At 39.5% G+C, this 18,403-nt stretch overlaps 2 protein-coding genes across 15 annotated transcripts; one reads left to right on the top strand and one right to left on the bottom strand.

The window, feature by feature from the left end:
• The first annotated feature begins 184 nt into the window (after nucleotides 1–184).
• LOC108143445 lies at nucleotides 185–2,215 on the top strand. Its single transcript, XM_017267872.2, has 4 exons — nucleotides 185–366; nucleotides 424–828; nucleotides 968–1,384; nucleotides 1,457–2,215. The coding sequence occupies exons 1-4, from the start codon at nucleotides 291–293 to the stop codon at nucleotides 2,119–2,121; spliced, it is 1,563 nt and encodes a 520-aa protein (XP_017123361.1). The 5' UTR covers nucleotides 185–290; the 3' UTR covers nucleotides 2,122–2,215.
• Nucleotides 2,216–2,518: 303 nt separating this feature from the next.
• Nucleotides 2,519–18,118, bottom strand: LOC108143443 (protein NDRG3). Of its 14 annotated transcripts, none has more exons than XM_017267858.2 (8): nucleotides 17,713–18,118; nucleotides 12,297–12,691; nucleotides 9,561–9,656; nucleotides 8,690–8,883; nucleotides 8,508–8,628; nucleotides 7,749–8,313; nucleotides 7,453–7,537; nucleotides 2,519–3,465 (listed from the first exon to the last, which is right to left on the bottom strand). In XM_017267858.2, the coding sequence occupies exons 2-8, from the start codon at nucleotides 12,503–12,505 to the stop codon at nucleotides 3,038–3,040; spliced, it is 1,698 nt and encodes a 565-aa protein (XP_017123347.1). In that variant the 5' UTR covers nucleotides 12,506–12,691; nucleotides 17,713–18,118; the 3' UTR covers nucleotides 2,519–3,037. The 14 variants fall into 14 exon arrangements, with proteins under 14 accessions (XP_017123347.1, XP_017123349.1, XP_017123348.1 ...); XM_017267860.2 differs by having other exon boundaries at nucleotides 9,561–9,644; XM_017267859.2 differs by having other exon boundaries at nucleotides 12,297–12,631.
• Between the last annotated feature and the right edge of the window lie 285 nt (nucleotides 18,119–18,403).

The raw sequence follows: 18,403 nt of genomic DNA, 5'->3' as shown, positions 1-18,403 counted from the left end.
CGTACCAAAGACGTACAATCTATATTGTACAATCTATGTTGTATAATCTGTTAAGTACTAACATTTTTTGATCAATTTTCAACCATTCAGCTGTTAGCATCCCTGGTTTGGGGAATTCCCTAACTATATTGCTGTGAACCTGTTGGTATATTATTCATGTATTGATGCGGTCACACTAGTTGATTGTTGAAGTGTAAAAAAAAAACAAAAACTCTAAACAAACCCAGCAATTTAGCCAATTTAATGCCGTTTCTTTTTAATTTATAAAATACCGCCAAAAACACTTAACAATGAGCAAGTTTGCGAAATTTAATGGCAATGACGAGGACGAAAATGTAATCGAGCAGAAATACGCTCACATATTAGGTGGGTAAAGTTGCGCCCGGCGTATGGTTATTATGGGATTTTTTCTTACCAACGTAGATCTGGAAAATCCATCGGTATTGGACAACAGTTCTGGAAAAGCCATTCGCTGCAAGTGGACAGACGAAGAGGTCGAATTCTTTCTGGGAATTGTACACCAAATGAAACTGCAATCTCCACTGCGAAAAGCACGCAATGAAAAGGTGTTCAAGGTGATATCCAGAGAAATGGGCAAACGCAACTGTCCCAAGACCCCGAAGCAGTTGAGGATCAAGTTCCAACAGTTGAGGAGGCAGTATGTGAGGTGCAGAAGGAGTGGCGGTGAGCCGTTCGAGCACTTCGAGGCAGTCCACGAGTTGCTGCAGGGAAACGGAGCCTCCGATCTGGAGGCGGAACTGGAGAGTGACTCCGATGGGGAGGCCGACGAGGACCAGTCTGTCCAGATTTCGGAAACCGAAGGAGATGGTAAGTGGAACCGCACAAAAAACAAGAAGGACGGCTGTAGTCAAGGTCTTCTATTAAATATTCGTTACTCAGTTAACCTCAGCTTATATCATATCGAAAACATTACAAAAGTTAATAACAAATCGCAACTCGTTTGCAGATGCCTTGGACGCATCCTCTTCGTCGATTAACATAAATGCCCGTTGCAAGTGGACCAAAGGCGAGGTGGACCTTCTCCTAAATCTGATCCACTCCCTGGGTCTGCGGGCTGCTTTGCTGCGAAAGCGCAATGCGAAGGTCTTCAAGCTGCTGGCCAAGGAGATGGCGAAAAGAAACTGCAAAAAGGGTGCGGACAAGCTGCGCATCAAGTTCCAGCTGCTGCGACGGATGTACAACAAGGTGAAGAATGGCACCGGCGAGACCTTCGAGCACTTTGAGGCCATGCGACAGGTCTTGGATCCCACGGAAGAGGAGGCGGCGGCCGCGGAGGCTGAAGCGGAGGCCAATCTGAGTAGCGCCAGTGATAGTGAGGAAGATAGCGATGAGGAAGAGGGTGATGCCTCACATAAAAGCGGAGGTAATAATAACCAAATATATATATATATATATACAATCCGAAATAATCTGAAAACGACACTTATTAATTCAGCTCACTTTTGGACGGACGACGAGGTGGACTCCTTTCTACTCATCATAAGGGCAAATGGCTTCTTTCAAGCATTAGATGGCTCGAGGAAACGTAACTTTCAGACCCTAGCCCATATTTCCAATATCCTGGATAAGCAAGGCATTAAACGCACTCCCCACCAGCTGCGCAATAAGCTGAGATTGCTTTATAAGCGGCATCGAGAGGCCAAGGAACACGGATTGGAGAATGTGCGAATTCTGCCCCGCCACTTCGAGCTATACGATGACCTTGTCCAGGCGCCGCGCGAAAACAAAAAGAGTGTCACTCCAAGGCCCATCCGCCACATTAAAACTGCCTTTGCCAAGCCAGCAAGCAAACCAAACGTTCCGCTGGATAGTGATAGCGAAAACTCCAGCTCTACCTGTGATCTTCTGCGAGCCGCTGCCGACAGCGAGGACTACGAGGATGCACCGGAGATGGAGGTGGAACCAACGCCAATCGAAGCACTCTCTGCCATTATCGAGGGCCAAAAGCAATTGCTGGCTCAGGTCAGAACCGCCAACGAAAGCTTTCTGCGGCAGCAACGCGAACAGCAGCAACAATTTCTGCTGCAAGTTTCCGATCTGATGCGCCGCGATCGAGAGGAGACCTTACGCAGGATCAGCGAAATGCTGCCACCAAAATAATCGAGTCCCAAATCAAGCTTCTAAAACTTTTATTGAATTGAATTCGAAGTTATTGCAAAAAGTTGTCAATTTTTATATGTATTATATGTATGTATTCTATATTCATATCGTGTGTGTGTGGTATTTCTGTGACAGTGTCATGTGTCTAGGGTTCTTTCCTCATCCATTGTGAACAGAAGTTTGGTTGGAGTTACTCACAATTCGCAATTGTCTACGATTTATCTAGGTTTTTGTATAAGTATATACGTAATTTTGAGAGATTTTCTTTGTTATTTGATATGCTACATTTTTTAGTTTTCGTTATTCTTGGGATTAATTTAACAGTTGGATTTATTTTTAGGTTTTAACATTAAGCAGAAATGCTCGTAATCTTTGAGTTTCGTTTTCGTGTTGTTTGTATACACATATGTATATATATTTTGTATATTGTTCGTTTTACAACAACTAAGCAAGCTCGTCAAAACGTGTGTGTTGCATTGAGAAAAAAAAAACTAAATTAGGTTGAGGTAACTAAAACGATGCTGCTGATCTGATCCGATCTGGCTTGATATATCATTTTATTATGTGTATGTTCGTTACGTTACGGCTCAGGCACAAAGTGTAAATTACAAATATCTCTCCGCGTCTCGAAAACCATAGGGCAACACAATCAATCAACGGATTCTCATTTGGTGGTTAATTATTGCATTCATTATTATTACCTAGCGGTGTGTGAGTTGCTTGTATTAATATTATTATTATTATTATTTTCATTTTTATTTGTATTCTTCTTGGAGTTTCTGTGGCTTTGTGTCTCTTGGAGCACGGCTGAAAGCTTGGCTTGACTTGGCTGCTGCTGCTGCTTTATATTTCTCAGTGTGTGGTAACAACAATAACAAGGTGTCTTTTGTGGATTATGTGACTCTGTTCTAACAATCTAGGAGCTGACCGGCTCGGGCAGTGGATTCTCGGTGATGCGTATCTTGTTGCTCTGGGTGCCGTAATACAGGGTGCCCGATGTGTCCGTGGTCACGTAGGCACGGTTGCCGTTTCCGGTTCCGCTGCCGCCGCATCCATTTCCGTTTCCATTCTCCAGATCCAGATCCTCATCGTCGCAGCTACGATTGTTAGCGGCATTGTTATTGTCCCCCTGTCCAGTGGTGGTGCAATTAATGGCCGTTTCCCGGAGCCGATTGCCCACCCGGAGGCTCAGCTGCCGCTGGCGATCCCGCTCCCTTTCCCGCTCGCGTTCGCGCTCCTCCATCGCCTGCTGCTGCTGCTCCCGGAAGTTGGCGAAGAAGATCGACGAGTAGGTGTGGTATTTAGTGCCACAGGGTGAACTCGCTGGCGTGGACAGCGGCGTTGCTGTGGCAGTTTTTTTAAGTGGTTGTTGTTTGGGGGGAAGGTAGTAGTAGTTTGGCTTTTGTTATTTACGTTATGTTACTTAAGAACATGTAAGTTGTTGTTCTTGATGGGTGTTTTTTCTTTATACACTTTCTAAAAGGCTTGCCTGCTGTTTTTGAAATGTACGTGTGGTGTTTGTGTGTGTTTTGCTAAGCTGCGGTCGAAATAAATGTAGCAATTATATAAAAAATCTTGCCAATTAGTTGCAATATGTTTTTTTATTATATGGACCCGACCAAACTAATTTGCAATTAATAAAAAGATCGCAGCCTAGAGTCAAATCTTAGCACTAAAGTTTTTTCTGAAATTAAAAAGATAATCATCTAACTATTTATATGTTTAAATGGTGAGGATATTTGGAAAGTAAGTCTACTTTCTAAGAACTAAATTAAAAATTTATCTTAAATCTCTGAAATTAAAAAGTTAGTCATCTATATATATCTATTTGTTTAAATGGTGAGGTTTGTTTCAAAAGTAGAAAATTGTCTACATTTATATTAAAGTGTAACCTGATATACAAATTTTCTTTTTGTTAAATACTATTCGTAGATTCCAATTTTCGTATTAATAATAAATAATGATTTTTCTTTATTCATCTACTTTGAAAAATACATTGTGGTATTCTGCCCCAAAAAGTATGCAAAGATATTCATTGTTAAAGGAGAACTCCATGGCAGGGCAGTACTCTGTTTTCAATTAAATTTGATTGTTCTAAGCCTATACCTTCGTATTCTTTAAAAATCTGAAAATGTTAATACATGCTTCTTGCTTAATGGAAATAATTTATTAAACCGCAGCTGCAAGTGTTTCTGTTGTGTGTGGGTTGTGCAATTTGTATGATTTGAGATGAAAGCGGCGACAGTCTGCTGCAGCTGTTGTATATATTATAATTATTGTTTGTTGTTGTTGTTCTAGATGATGGACGAGATGGAGGGGGAGGGAAGGAAGCTGGGCTGAGTTTTCGCGATGATCGATGATATCGGTAGTGATCGATTCGATGGCTGCATGGCATGCGGATGTTGATGTGGCGCCACCTGTTGCTGGGATTGAATGTTGCTGCCGTGACGACGATGTTGCTGCTGTGGGAAAGAGACGACGCGACTCCCTCTGGCCAAATACTAGTAAACTAGAGTATCCTGGCTTTGGCCGTACCGTTAAAGTTTGAAATTCACGTTGTTTGTTTATTTGGAATTCGCAAATATACAACAAAAGCTTACACTTTCAGTTTTCGTTTCGTTTTTCGTTTTTTTCGACTTGCGTATGGTTAGTGTATGTAATTTGTATATAATAGCGTTGTCATGTATGTATATTTGTATAGTGTGTATAAACTTATTGCTTTCGTACATTTAAGCTGTGTGGGTGGTGAAAGCAGCCCGACTTTAAAAGGCATGTGAAAAAAGGGTGACACAATAAAAGGTAATTGATGTAAAATACATATAAGCAATGCGTTTATTTATGTAGACAACAAACTAAATCTCTTGCTGCTTTCCACTTATTAGCTTACTAACTAAAATTCGTATTAATTACAAAAAATATTTAAACATAAACAAAAGGGCAACAAAACAATTTCAAAAGAAATCACAGAAGAGGGGAAACCGAAGAAAGATTTTTTTTCCCTTAAAAGCAAAGCTGTAAACCATTTTTGAGTGGTTTTTGTTCTTTTTTTTGTTGTGTGTTTGTTTTGGGTGATTATCCAATTGCTCTCTCCCTCTCACTCTGCCCCACTGAAGTTTGGGGGACTGTGCCAGTGCTGCTTCATCTTCTGCTGCTGCCGCTGCTGTTGCTCTCTCCTTTCGCTCTTTTCACTCTGCCTCCGTTCACTGCACGCTGAGCTCAATTTGCGTGGAACTGCTCCGACTGGCCGTTGAGATTTTGCGCGCCAGCTTTTGCAGTGTGCCAACAGCTTTTGGAGGGTTTTCAAAATTGTTTAATTTTATGGGGTTGTTGTTGTTATTGTTGTTGATGTTGTTGTACATTTTGTATTCAATTTGCGTGTAAATAAAAAAACAAACAAAAGGTCAAAAAAATTAAATAGTTATTCTAAACAAAAGGCGTGTGCAGGAAAGTGTGTGTTTTTGTGGAGGAGAAAATCAAAGAGCGTTGAAAAAGCGAAAGCGCATCAAATGCCTGGATACCGAGGTCGCACTGTACTCCAGAAGCAAATCTACTTGTATGCTGGCGAGAGTATGTCATTTGCACAATTCAGCTCTTTAAATCTTACGGTGTTTATTGTTTATTAATTTGTTTCCCAAAATAGTTATATTATTTCAGTAAAAGGAAATAATTAAATTTAAGACTTCAGTAATACGTAGTATAAATAGTACGTTTTCAAACCACATTTTGGTTATGAATTTAATAAAAATTAAAAGCTGAATTTTTCAATCTATTAAAAACTTATTAAACACCATAAAATATCGAAAGTCTTTCCACTAGCAGTGTGTGTGTGTGTGTGAGTGAATTCGCTTAAGCTCTACTTTGTCTATATATCTGTATTTTCGAATGTTAATTTGAATTATTGTATTAATTAATTAGCTAAATGCATTCCAACTAGATTTCGGGTTTGTTTTGCAATTTTTGTTGGGTAATTTACTGCTGGGTGCTTTGGGTGGCAGATCTTCCTACTGTGGTTTTTCAGACACTACAATCACAGGTGCGTTTTTGTTGGTGTACAAATATACATACCATATATACGATTATTATATTTTGTTTTTGTTGTTGAAATTATAGAGAACGCGCAGTTGCATTAGTTATTTTGTTATTTGTTGTTTTTTTTTTTTTTGAGGAGGGTTAGATAACCAATTTCGAAACGAAAAGAAAATCAGAATTAGAATAGAATTGAATAGAACGGAGGAAGTCGTAGGTGAATGCAGCAGAGACCAAGTCGATGGATTGGATTGCATTGGACATGAAGTCGAATGAAGGTCGCGTGTGCAAGGTTATGAATTTATGGGGGTGCGGTTTTGAAATTTTCGATCGATTGAAGTTGCAATTTCGTGTGGAAGATTTTGTTTGTATATTTTTTTTCATTTGGATTCGTGTTGCGTGTTGTTCGGTTGTTTTTGGTTTAATTTTTTTTTTTTTTTTTTTTTTTTTTCATTTTTTGTATTGTATGTTTGTTTAGCAAAAACAAGCAGTTTTGGAGAAAGGAAAAAGAAATGAAAAACAAAGTAATGAACATCTTGAAATATCTTTTCTTGTTTTGTTGTTGTCGTGGATGCGAAATTGTCTGTATCTTTTTGGGTCCTAACTATTTGGGAAAAAGGGGTTGGAAGTGGATAAATATGTTTGTAGAAAGTAAACGCTTGATTTTCAACAACTTTTCGATTTTTATTTTGAAATACTTTGTTTGCGTACAAATACTTGGGTTTATCAACATAAGTATGAATAATTTTCAATATCAATTTAAGTTTATTTTTTGTATAATTAACCAATTTATAAATATAAAATTTTGAACAATAGTTTTTTGGTTTCGTTTCATTGCATCTCAAAAAGCTTTTGATTCTCAAAGATTCTCATATTAGGCTAATATCAGGTTGGGTCAGGATCGATGTGTTTTTTTGTGTGTGCGTGTGTCTCTAAAGAGAAAAACAGGGGCTAGACTAGTGGCATCATTTGAAGGGAAACTGAACTGAACTGAACTGAATCTATAGAGGGTATATCTTGCTTCGATCGGAAGGGACTTCTAGATGAAGCTGCTCGACTGCGAGCCGTCCCAGTCGCCGGGTCTAAAGTACTTGGCTAAGACAGTTTGGTGGTTAAGTAGTTATGGTAGTTGCGGGTTAATAGAGGGATTAGATAGAGTGGGGTACAGTAGATTGTTGAGATTGTAGCAGAGATTGCTGAGGTTGTTCAGTTATTGTAGCATTTGATGTTGCTGTTGTTCTAGTTGTTCTTTGTTGTTGTGGTGGTGGTTGTTGGTGGTGGTGTGTGCGGTGTTCTAACACTTACCGTAGCCCTCGCCCTGCAAGAAGAGCCGGAAGGCCTCGGCCAGCTTGGCCGGCTGCTCCTCCAGCACCAAAGCGCAATCGGAAATCTGTAAGCCAATACAAACACATTAAAATCAATATTAAATCAATTGGTGTGCATACAATTGCGGTCAGAACAATATGAATAATATTGAACGCATTGAAAACTTTTCTAGTCAACAATGTACAAAATATTTTCTTTAAAATCTATCTAATCTGTATGGATATATATGCAATTATTATGAACGCAAATGTATGAATATTAAAATCTCTAAGAACCTTCATCCACGATGAGTTTGTGGGATCCAGGCGGCCATTGAAGGTCACCGTATCGTCCACATGTGGCGACAACGAACCCGTGATATTGATCACTGGCATCTTCAGCGTAGTGGCCGCCGTCTCGGTTCCCGGAGTTCCTGGTGGAGTGCGCGCCAGGTGCAGGTCGTTGCGATGGATGTACGCGTTGATCAACATGGCCAGATTGGTCGGATTCACGCCTCGCTCGAAGTGCTGCTTGTACATCTGCACCAGGTCGTGATTGCGCTCCTCCGGATTGCGTCCGAAATGGTGCCACATCAGGTAATCGATTACACCCTGTGTCATGCCCTTGGTCCGCAAGAAACGGGCATTGAAGCTCTGGTAGCCCCACTCAATCCAGCCCGACTGCGTGGACACGCAGTTGATCAGGCACAGAGCGCCAACCTTGTCCGGATGGGCGTGGGCGAAACGGGCTAGAATATTTGCCCCAGCACCAACGCCGAAACCAATCACCGACTTCAGGCCAAAGTGGGAGAGCACAAACAGCAGTTGGGCGGCCAGATCATCCATGGTCGGATACACATAGCTGTGGGTTAATTAAACACTTTGTTAGAAATGATTTACTACAAAAATAATATTAATTGGAAAACAAAAATATAAGGTTTATAAACCTTTTTAAAACAGACAAGCCATAGTTATGAATTATTATAAATTGGCATGTTATTTTTCGATCTTGTCGATTTATTTTTCTAATTGCACTAAACATTAATCAATTCTTACTCCTCTGGCAAAGTGGGAGCACCCTCCTCCTGTCCAGGAGCGGTCACATGGTAAACACAAAAGTTCTCCAGCAAACCTCGCATCACTGGAAAGTTGAAGAAGCCAGCAAAGCTGGTGGCGTCTGTAAAGAATATTTTACAATAATATGTGAAACTATTTTTGTAAGGTATTAAACTACGTACAGTTTAGGCCCAAATCGTGGTAGGTGACGATGGCCGGCTTAGCCGTATCGCCCTGTATGGCCACATGGACATCGCCCTTGTCTGTCGGCACGCGTCGCTGTTCGCAGGCCTCCAGGATGGAGCCGCGGGCATTGGGGAATTGCAGCTGCACGGAGCGCAGTTCGATGTCATCCATGGGATCAACGGGCATGGTGCTGCGGGATTAACAACAGACATTAGTAAGTACTTGTGGGACTTCGATTCCTAGTAAAATGTCTTGTTTAGTGGGATTTTTGGACGGCGTCAGCAGCAGTGGCGGCAGCAGCAGGGTTAGCTGAACATAGTTTGGCATCCTGTAAGTTTTTGTGTCTTTGTGTCGGGAGGATCTGCATCCTGGTTTCGGATCTCATCTAGAGGCTAAGGGCTACTGATCGGTGGGGATATTTCAGGCATGAGTTGATCTCGCTGCTCTCCACTACTCTAGTTATGGCTTATGTATGCAAAACTCAAACAAATCATGACGTAAAGTATCGGTTAATCAACATTCGGAGATAGAAAAATTAGGGATGCTGTTACGGGGTTTAGTTGTCAAACTCAAGTCTATGCAATTACTTACAAGCTAATGGTTGCCTCTTAACAATACTAATACTTGTAAATCAAACACTATGTGAAAAGTTAATGAACAAATTGAACGCAATATAAATTAAAATGAAAAACTCTAAACTTGTGTGTTGTGAGAGTGTTTGGGGTGTTTCATTTTTTCAACTGAGTGGCGTTTGTGTTTTTGTGTGTGTTGCATATATCTTACATATGGGAGGAACGGGTTTTTGGGGCCTAATAACACAATTTCCTTGGACTTTTCTAAATGAATCTTTTTGTTTGTTTTGCTTACCCCAGCAGGTGTGCCTCCTCGGCAGTGTGTGTTGGAGCTGACGGCATCTTGGTGGTCAGTGTCTTACCGGATTTGTCGCGGTCTCTGAAAGAGATTCTATGAGCATGCAAGCAAAGAATAACCAAAGGAACACAAAAATCGAGGCAAGTTTCTGGCAGACTCTGTTCCAAATCGGCTAAAAACTTTCACCGTATATGTTTTATTTTTATTTTGGGTTGAATTGGAAATCTTAAGAGTATGTTCACAGGTCGGGTGTAAAGAGACAGGCGACAGCAAAACAGACACAGAGAAGGAGAAAGATTGAAGGACCAAATTTTGTTGGCTTGATGTATAAAGCGGGGGAATTCTCGTCAAGGTCCTTACGTAAAACGTAAGCGAATGAGTCACGCAATGTCATTCGGGGTAAATGTCGATGGATGTAAAGCAATGTATGAAAATGGCAAGCGACAAACAAGCGGCGCCAGGAAAATGCGACCAGCTGGCTTACTAATTTGACTTTCTTTTCCTTTCCTTTCCACCTCCTCCAAAACGAAAGCAACATAAAACAGGAAAAGCGTGGAAACAGGGCGGAAAACTTTTGTTTACCTACTCGCTCTTCTTGAAACACACAAAAAACTTTTACTGCAGGGACCGAACTCAATTAGTTAATGCTGGAGGTGTGAGACTAACTCAGGTGAGGGATGAGAGTTCATTATCCTCGAATAGTTAAAGACAACACATACGTATGTAGCTGGGTCATGGCAGTTTTCATTATCACCTTTAATTGGTTACGTGATTGGGCAGTAAGCATCCCATGGGGAGTAATTGCATAAGCAAAGCTTATGGCAGAGAAAAATGGATAAAGAGATATTTTTTTTAAATGTAATATGAGCTTATTATTTTATATTTACTTTTCCTCTATTAAACTGAAGAGGTAAAAGATAATCATCAGAAACTTTTTAAATTTAAAGTTTTTGACCTTGTTCCTAAGTAAATTAAAGGCTTCCTAGTAATTTTAATTCAATTTTAGCTGACTAATTACAGCCCTTCAACATTTCGTAGTAAATCCATTATTAATCCAAACAATCAATTTCTAGAACGCCACGCACAAGACCCCCAGGGAGGAAATAATTGAAGTGGAGAAGTACAAGGGGATTTCTGGTAATCAGCTGTTTACATAAGCTATCTTTGCTTTCTTTTTAATGTACTTTGAAACCCGAGCAACAACAGAGCGGCCCAGCTTAAACCGGTACGCCGACTAACCGGTTAGAACCGATCGGTATCGGTTAACTCCAGGCCTGGGAATAAGTGCAATGGCACCGGCTATAAGAAGGTAAACAGAGAGTGCGATCTGGAGTCAGGGATTATATTTTTTTTGCGCGGTGAATATTAATTGGTCCAAATCACTGGACGAGAACCACTTACGAACGATGTCAGTGGCTGCGGAAATATTAATTAAAGCCACTTGAGATCGCCAGCAATCGTAAATAATCGTATATTCTACGAGTATGAATAATTTCAAGAGTGCCCGTAAATAGAACGAATGTGGGTCGCAGCCGGCGACCAACTAAACCAAACTAAACGACTCGAGAGCCGTGAGCTCAGTTTATTTTCTGAGCGCTGTTTGCAGTGCTCTCGGGATTGTTGTATTGACAAAACTGCTAAAACTGCAAACTGCAGAGCCTGACCTTGAGTCATGGCTAACCAGAAACGAAGTTAAATTACCGTCAATCTTATTTTGGCGTCTTAACTATTTCGAAATGCTCTTATTTAGAGAATTTCTTTATGAAATTTTGTATTAAGAAGACTAAGTTGCCACTTTCTTTTATAAATCTAAAGAGACTTTAAATGGATTCTTATAAGCGAATCGGTTGATGCTGTTGATGATGTAATGCGGAATGTGAGTAAGGCGAAAGGCTTTTACTATAATTCACATATATGTATACACTTAATTGTTCCTTCTGGTGGCGAAATCAAATCAAATGCAAAGTGCCATAAGTAAAATTAAAGTAAGGAAAAAATGTAACTAAAACAGAGACTCATAATAATGGCAACAACCACAAACAATCAAAGGCAAGAAAAGCAAAACACAAACATTTTCGGTAGACATGCAATCGCAATTAAGCTTTAGGGGTTAAGGAAAGCAGGGTGGCAAAGTCAAAAGGGAGCTTGATGTTCGGTGTTTAAGTGACCTACACAGAGAATAAGGTGTTATTCAACTTTTATTTTACGTTGCTAATAAATCACACTAAAATAGGTTTTTTTTACTAAGCTATTCAAATTTGTTCAAGTTTAAGTAGATATCAATTTCAAAAATTATTTGTGTGTATACAAAATGTTATAAGCCATTTTAAAAGTTGTAATGGCATTGCTCTAACGCACATATCTTTAAGAGACTCTTTATATGCATATTTTTAATTTCTGAAGGGAAAACTGAATTTTAAAATGGAAACTCGTTTGAAAATGTAATTTTTGTTAATTGTTTATGCAATCCTTCGAAAAATAATGGTGAACGTTAATCTATTAGTAAAAAACTTTATTTTTGAACTTGAATCCCTTTGGAATTTCTTCCCTGTGAAGAGTATTTGTGAGTCAGTGTTTCTGTGGTTGAGTGCGACGGTGGGTATTTTGTGGTCGTGCTAAAAATGGGCCATAGATTCGGGACGAAGTGGTGATTAAGAGTGATTGGCGGAGAGCTCACCGTGGCGCTGCCCGTAGAAAGGAGGCGGTGAGATGACCCCGGCTGGGTGGACTTACCTGGAGCCGCCAACGATGACCGGCAGGCGCTCCGATCGGAGCAGCTCCTCGCTGTCGTTGGGCGAGGACTTGATGGCCTGGCCAATGGCCCGCTTCATGCTCTCGAAGACGGAGGGCGGGGCCGTGGGCTCTGTGGTCGACTGATAGATGGCACCGCCATTGCCATTGACGGCCGGTAGCGATACATAGCCGCCCTCAGACTGTGGCATGCTTTTCGTTCTTGGACTCTTTATTTATTTTTTCGGCCTATATTATATCTTTCGGCTTTACTTGAATTTCGAATTTAAGTACTTAGCCTGTTTTGGTTTTGCTGATATTAAAAACTGAAACTTCCACTGTGCATGCAAGTGTCGGTGTGTGGGTGCGTGTTTTTGTCGATTTTTGTATTAACAATGCTTTTGATTCATCAGCGTCGTTGTGTGTAATGTTATAGCCGGCAGACAGACAGACAAATACAAAGAGCATTTCGTTGATATCATATATAAATATGTTTGGTTTGGGCAGCAGCAGCGCAGCAGCGGCGTCACAACGTCACAAAACATAAATCATATAAAAATAAAGAAGAAAAAATGTACACAAAATTATAATAACAAAAGCAAAAGTAATGATGATGAGATCGGAGTCACACGAAAACGTGATTTGCGGGAGGTCCACACCATCAAATGATCGACATGATTAAAAAGCAGCAAGCCACTACAGTGGGACTTTGATATGACAAAGCCAGCACCAAAAGGAAATTAGTAAAGCATTACTTCAACGGGAGTCATAAAACAAAGCCAGAAATTTTGGTTTTAAAGGTTAAATTAGACAACAAACAAAGAGCAACAAGAGTAAAACCTCGGTAGGATTAAACCATAACCAAATATAAATATTAAAAATTAAAAAACAAAATTGGTGTTCATTGAAACACTACTAGTAAACAAAAATCAGTAAGAAATTTGTTTATACCTTTTTTTACTCAATGAAAATTAAACAAATTTTGGTTTAACAAGCTGCAGCAAGTATATCTATCAAAAACTAAGCAAGAAACCAAATTGCATTTTAAAACAGCATAATTTAATTGTTTACGAGAACTTCTCTATTACTCAAACGTTGTATTTTAATACTCTTTATAATAACTATTTGTTAGGCACCCTCATTAAAAGTATTCGTATGCAAATTGTGAATCTTGTTACATTTTATTAAAAATAATGTGACATTAAAGAACCTTTGAGAATTTAACATTATGATTTTCCGAAATTTAAGACCCCAACCCCCATTTGGCAGCATTTTCCAAGTGCTACTGCACGGGGGACCTGAGCTTGGGCGTCAATGTTCGTACTTGAAACAAAATATGCAGGCCAAGCCGCAAGAGGAAGGGGCGTGGAAGTGGGATTGTGGCACAGAGAGACTGCAGCAACCCCCGAACCATCCCCGCTGCCACCAATCTAGCACATATGCATTACATTAACCCAGTTTGGGCCAAGGGTTGAGGACTGCTCTCCACGTGCCCTGGCTTAAAGCCAAAGTGGAACAGAGGCATGAAAATTTCACACATGCCCCAGGAGGCCAAACTATGGTTTTTCATACTTTTTGGAGCTGATTAAGTGCGTCATGCGGTTCAAATTTATCAACTAATAATCACCGGACAGCAACAAAGCAAATGCAAACGCTTCACCCACTCCAAAGCTATGACGCAGCTCGAGATACAGATAAATATATATTATACACTGGACAGACACAGTGTAACTGTATAAATTCAAGCAACAAATAAAACAAAACTCGTTATGGCTTTTATTTTTTTGCGTCTTAGGTTTTAGAATCCAGTCAAGCTAAGCAATTTGAATTCATTTTCAACGTGGGACCCCAGTGCGTATGATAGATGAGCCAACAGAAAAAACATACAGAAAAGAAAAAAATACTAAACAGGATATATTGGGGAGGGGCAAGAGCGATTTTCATTTTTTTTATTATAGAGAAGCCAACGACTTTAGTATTTTATGACTCATTTAGCTGCATTTTTATCTGCATAATTTGGCTATTCGAAATGAAAGAAAACTTTAGTCATAAAAGCAAGACTCTAAAAATTAAGAAAAAAAGCTAATGGCATGTCTTGATAATTGTACGATGGTTTACTGATGGTTTCTTGTTATCTTCTCTTTTTATCTTGGATTCAGACAAGGTTCTTGACTATCTGATTTCTGTAGACACTGCTTTCTCCAATCATATTATAAGAAGATAACTAAGTTAAATAAAGTAACAGCCACAATATTTATTTAATATCTCTGGTATACCATTATCTTCAGATTTTTGTCATGATACCAACGATTGAATTCAGCTGTTCAAACAACATACATTAAGTTTTCCTTTTTTCCTTTGTTCGATATCTCTTTAATTGGAAAATTGTCTTTTGGAGACAAATCTTTAATAAAATTTTAATTTAACAATTAACAACAGAGTTGTTTAAATAAATTTACAATACAATTTTAATAGCTTGTTAAATGTAGACATCTGGAAAATTACCACTTTGAGAATATATATTGTAATACCAGAACGCCATTTATTCTATAGGCTTAAAGTTTGCTTATTTATTCTCTTGGTTTATAATTCATAAATTCAGTGCTTATACAATTAAATGAATATGCATTTAAAGTTCCTTGCACCATCTTTCTCCGCCCAGAAAAAGCTGTTATTCGAGATCAACTTTGACCTTTTGTTGGCGATTTATGGGCACTGATAAAGTTGCGCTTGCACTTTTCACCTCGGCCACACGAAATGATATAATGGCACTAGCGCCGTATTCAGATATATACTCTATCTAGCATTACTATAGAGTATTGGGCGCAAGCGATTTATCAGCGGCATCTGGGGCACTTCAATTCCAATAATTGCAGACCAGCGTGTGCCATTTATGGCGAATTATTCATAATTACGATTGCACGTGAAGAGGAGCTGAAGGTGCGAGGAGCAAAGCCATAGAAATTAGCAACTGGCTAGAGGGAGACGGTGACAGAGAATGACGTGCTTTGGCTCCTACTTGTTTTTCTGTCCTGCGCCAAAGGAGCACACGGAATATCGACAATTTGGCAGGTAGCCCACGGCAACCGTTGGCAGGTCAACGAGCAACAACAAACTAAGCGACTAGGACGAACATTCCTCTACTCAATCTACTGAATAGTGTTCGAAGTGCAGAGTCAACAACAATTTCTGGGGTTTCCAGAATCTTTACAGCATAAATAATTCAGATTTCCTTGTGGTCTTAGCTGAACTGACTTAAGTTTAATAAATAGTTAAGTCATTTGTTTATCTTTATATTTATCAACATATTTCTCAAAAGAATATTTGCTTGAGGGTTTTCAAAAAAGTTCTTTTTGAAAAAAACTCAGGTTTTTAAGTTTTTTTGTTTTGTTGGAGTTCACAAATTCAATTCCCTTTTTTTTTAAATATGAAATAATTTAGCAATCAATACTTTGTTGCAGTAATTGGTAAATACAGAAAAGCGGATAATTTGTAACGACTCCTCCAAAAACTTTCCAATCAGAGTTTTCGAGTTCTTTTGAAGGTGACCAAAAATGACTTCCTTTCGACCGCTAAAAATACTTGTTCAACTGCAATTTGTCCGAGCCTTTCAAGGATATCGCCTCCAGTAGAGACGAATTTGCAAAACAGAAAATATTCAAATGTTCTTTGTTGGGGGGCGGGAGATACCTGAGGAGGCGTGGCAGGAGGCAGGGGTTCAGAGGTTATGGGGCAGCGACAACGGCAGCAAATCACATAAAGGAAATGTCACGCTATGTCAGGCCGCAGGCCAACAAAAAAATACAGCAGAAACGAACAAAATCACACGCTCAACGTCAGAATGTTGTTGCAGGATATGGTAGAATATCTGTAGGGTGTGGGGGCGTGGCAAGGTGGTGGGAGGTGTTGGGAGGTGGTTGGTGGCCGGTGCAGGTTGCCCTACTGTTACGTGTTTGCAATCGATTTGAAAGTTACATAAAAACAGAGCCACAGACCAAGGGCAAAAAGGGAATAGAAGGCAAGAGAAGTTGGTAAACACCTGAGTGGCCAACAAAACCAGCAACAAGGCGCCAAAAGCAATTTGTGAGCTCAACTTTTCATTGTGTTTGCTTTTGGGGTAAACTGACCTACGCATTAAATATGCAGGAAAGTTAAACAGCAGATATAGGTATATAGAAAAGGCAGACGAAACGAAATACTGGCGATGGCGCCGACAGGTTACAGTAGAGTCATTAAAGCTAAATCCCCACCCCATTCATTTCCACACCCAAAAGCCGCCAAGAGCAATAAAATTTCACAAAATAGCAAATAACAAATGTCTGAAAGAACAGTAAACACTGCCAATGGGTTAACCAATTAGAGCAGCTGTTATGGATAACAGTCATGTTGGTAATAATGAACAAACCCATTATTCCATTTCTTTTTTCCTTTTTGCTTAGGCTTGAAAATTGGTCAATAAAGAGTACATTTCAATTAAGCTTTGTCAAGAAAAGCATAATTTAGCAACATTTTCGGTCCTTTATACAAGAGATCAGAAAGTTTTCCTTTTGTAAGCTAGGAAATGTTTTCATTTTGGGATTGTAAAGATCACAATCATGTCTCCTTTAGTAAGTAAAGTCCTGGGAAAAACATTATTAAGCGAGGGTTTTAAAGTTTACCCACCCAATGTAAGCAACGATGTAATAACTTTCCCGGGTCCTACTTTAAAGCTTCACTGTGGCAGCTGCTGAAATGATTGCGGCGAAGTTTTCTGGAGGTCGTTTAGAGTGGAAAAGCGCCAGCTCCGAGAGAGAGAGAAATATAGGGTGGGAGGGGGAGGGAGAGGGAAGGAGCATTACGTCAGAGCCAGAAGCCATTTGGGGCTTGTCAAAATTAGCAGCCAGGAATGGTGAGGAAAACCCACGAAACCAAAGCCAAAACATACAAAAAAAGAACGAATAAAAACGAACATAATAAACGGATGAATTAGTAAAGAAATGACAAGCAACAACAACAACATGCATACAACAACTAACTGTTAACTAAGTAAGAGAAGAGTGCGCAAAAAATATACGTAGTAGTGCTAATTGGAAAACAGATACTGGGATGCAAATGAAAAGTTTAGATGAGGCAGTGTGTTTTCTTTTCATTTTCTTTGTAATGGGGGCGAGCGCAGAGAGAGTGAGAGAGAGAGGGTAAGACAGAGAGAGAGAGAGAGAGGGAAAGGTAATAGAGAACTGCAACAAAACAAATGCAAGTGGAGCAAGGGGAATAGAATTAAAACTGGATAAAGTTATGCTTATTATCCCCGCCCCTCTTTCGCACCTTTCCAATTGACATTTGTTTTGTTGCCGTTTTGCATTTGTATATGTGTTAATTGTGCCCGCTGTGTGTGTGTAGGTGTAAGTGTGTGTGTGCCTGGTTGGATATGAAAACTCACCTGACGCTTTCCGTTCTTGTTCCTCTCTTCTTCTTCTCCGGGTCTCAAAAGTGAGATAAAAACTACAACCGCTTTTCCCTTGCCTGTTTTTCAGTTATCAAAAAAGATACAGTTTTTGAACTACACTTCAACTATAACAACAACGAAAGGTCTATGAAAAAATCAATATTCGTTCTCGGCCAACTTTTTTTCAGCTTTTCTTTTACAACTTGTGTAATTTGTGTGCTCGTTCTAATTCGTTCACTTATTCTCTCGCTCTCGCGCGCACGCACAACCACACACGCCCGCTTTTCGCGATTGCCAGTAATTTAAATATCCGGGGATCAATTTCTTGTAATTTCTCCAGCTGCTTTGAAGTCTTTAATCTCGGTCGAAGTTGCAACGAAAATGTGAAGTGTGACCAAGCTGGAGCGAAGAGGAATGTCAACAGTATGCCCGTTGTTCAAGATGCTAGAGTAAAAACCCTTTTAAAATATACCAACATTTTAATTTGCTCCGTTAATTTGCACAGACAATTACGAATAAATTAATACACAATTTATAAATAAGCCCTGCATTAATGTTTAATTCCATAGTTTAATCTTGATAATGTTAATAATTTCCGTTCTAGCAGGTTTTATTTAAAGTAATATATATATGATATAGTCAAACGATTTTGATTAAAGAACAAGACGTCTGATCAAACTTTATC

Source organism: Drosophila elegans, unplaced genomic scaffold, assembly GCF_018152505.1.
Source record: "Drosophila elegans isolate 14027-0461.03 unplaced genomic scaffold, ASM1815250v1 contig_183, whole genome shotgun sequence".
Classification (NCBI taxonomy): Eukaryota; Metazoa; Arthropoda; class Insecta; order Diptera; family Drosophilidae; genus Drosophila; species Drosophila elegans.
The sequence above is the reverse complement of the archived record's forward strand: the minus strand, read 5'-3'. Positions and strand labels throughout refer to the sequence as shown.

Excerpts from the sequence above, each read along its gene's own strand:
- LOC108143443 (XM_017267858.2), bottom strand. The coding sequence starts at position 12,505 with ATGCCACAGTCTGAGGGCGGCTATGTATCGCTACCGGCCGTCAATGGC. Across the intron at positions 9,657-12,296 it reads GTCATCGTTGGCGGCTCCAG|AATCTCTTTCAGAGACCGCG; the intron begins GTAAGTCCACCC and ends GCATGCTCATAG. Across the intron at positions 8,314-8,507 it reads GCTCCCACTTTGCCAGAGGA|CTATGTGTATCCGACCATGG; the intron begins GTAAGAATTGAT and ends ATTAACCCACAG.
- LOC108143445 (XM_017267872.2), top strand. The coding sequence starts at position 291 with ATGAGCAAGTTTGCGAAATTTAATGGCAATGACGAGGACGAAAATGTA. Across the intron at positions 829-967 it reads TTCGGAAACCGAAGGAGATG|ATGCCTTGGACGCATCCTCT; the intron begins GTAAGTGGAACC and ends ACTCGTTTGCAG. Across the intron at positions 1,385-1,456 it reads TGCCTCACATAAAAGCGGAG|CTCACTTTTGGACGGACGAC; the intron begins GTAATAATAACC and ends TTATTAATTCAG.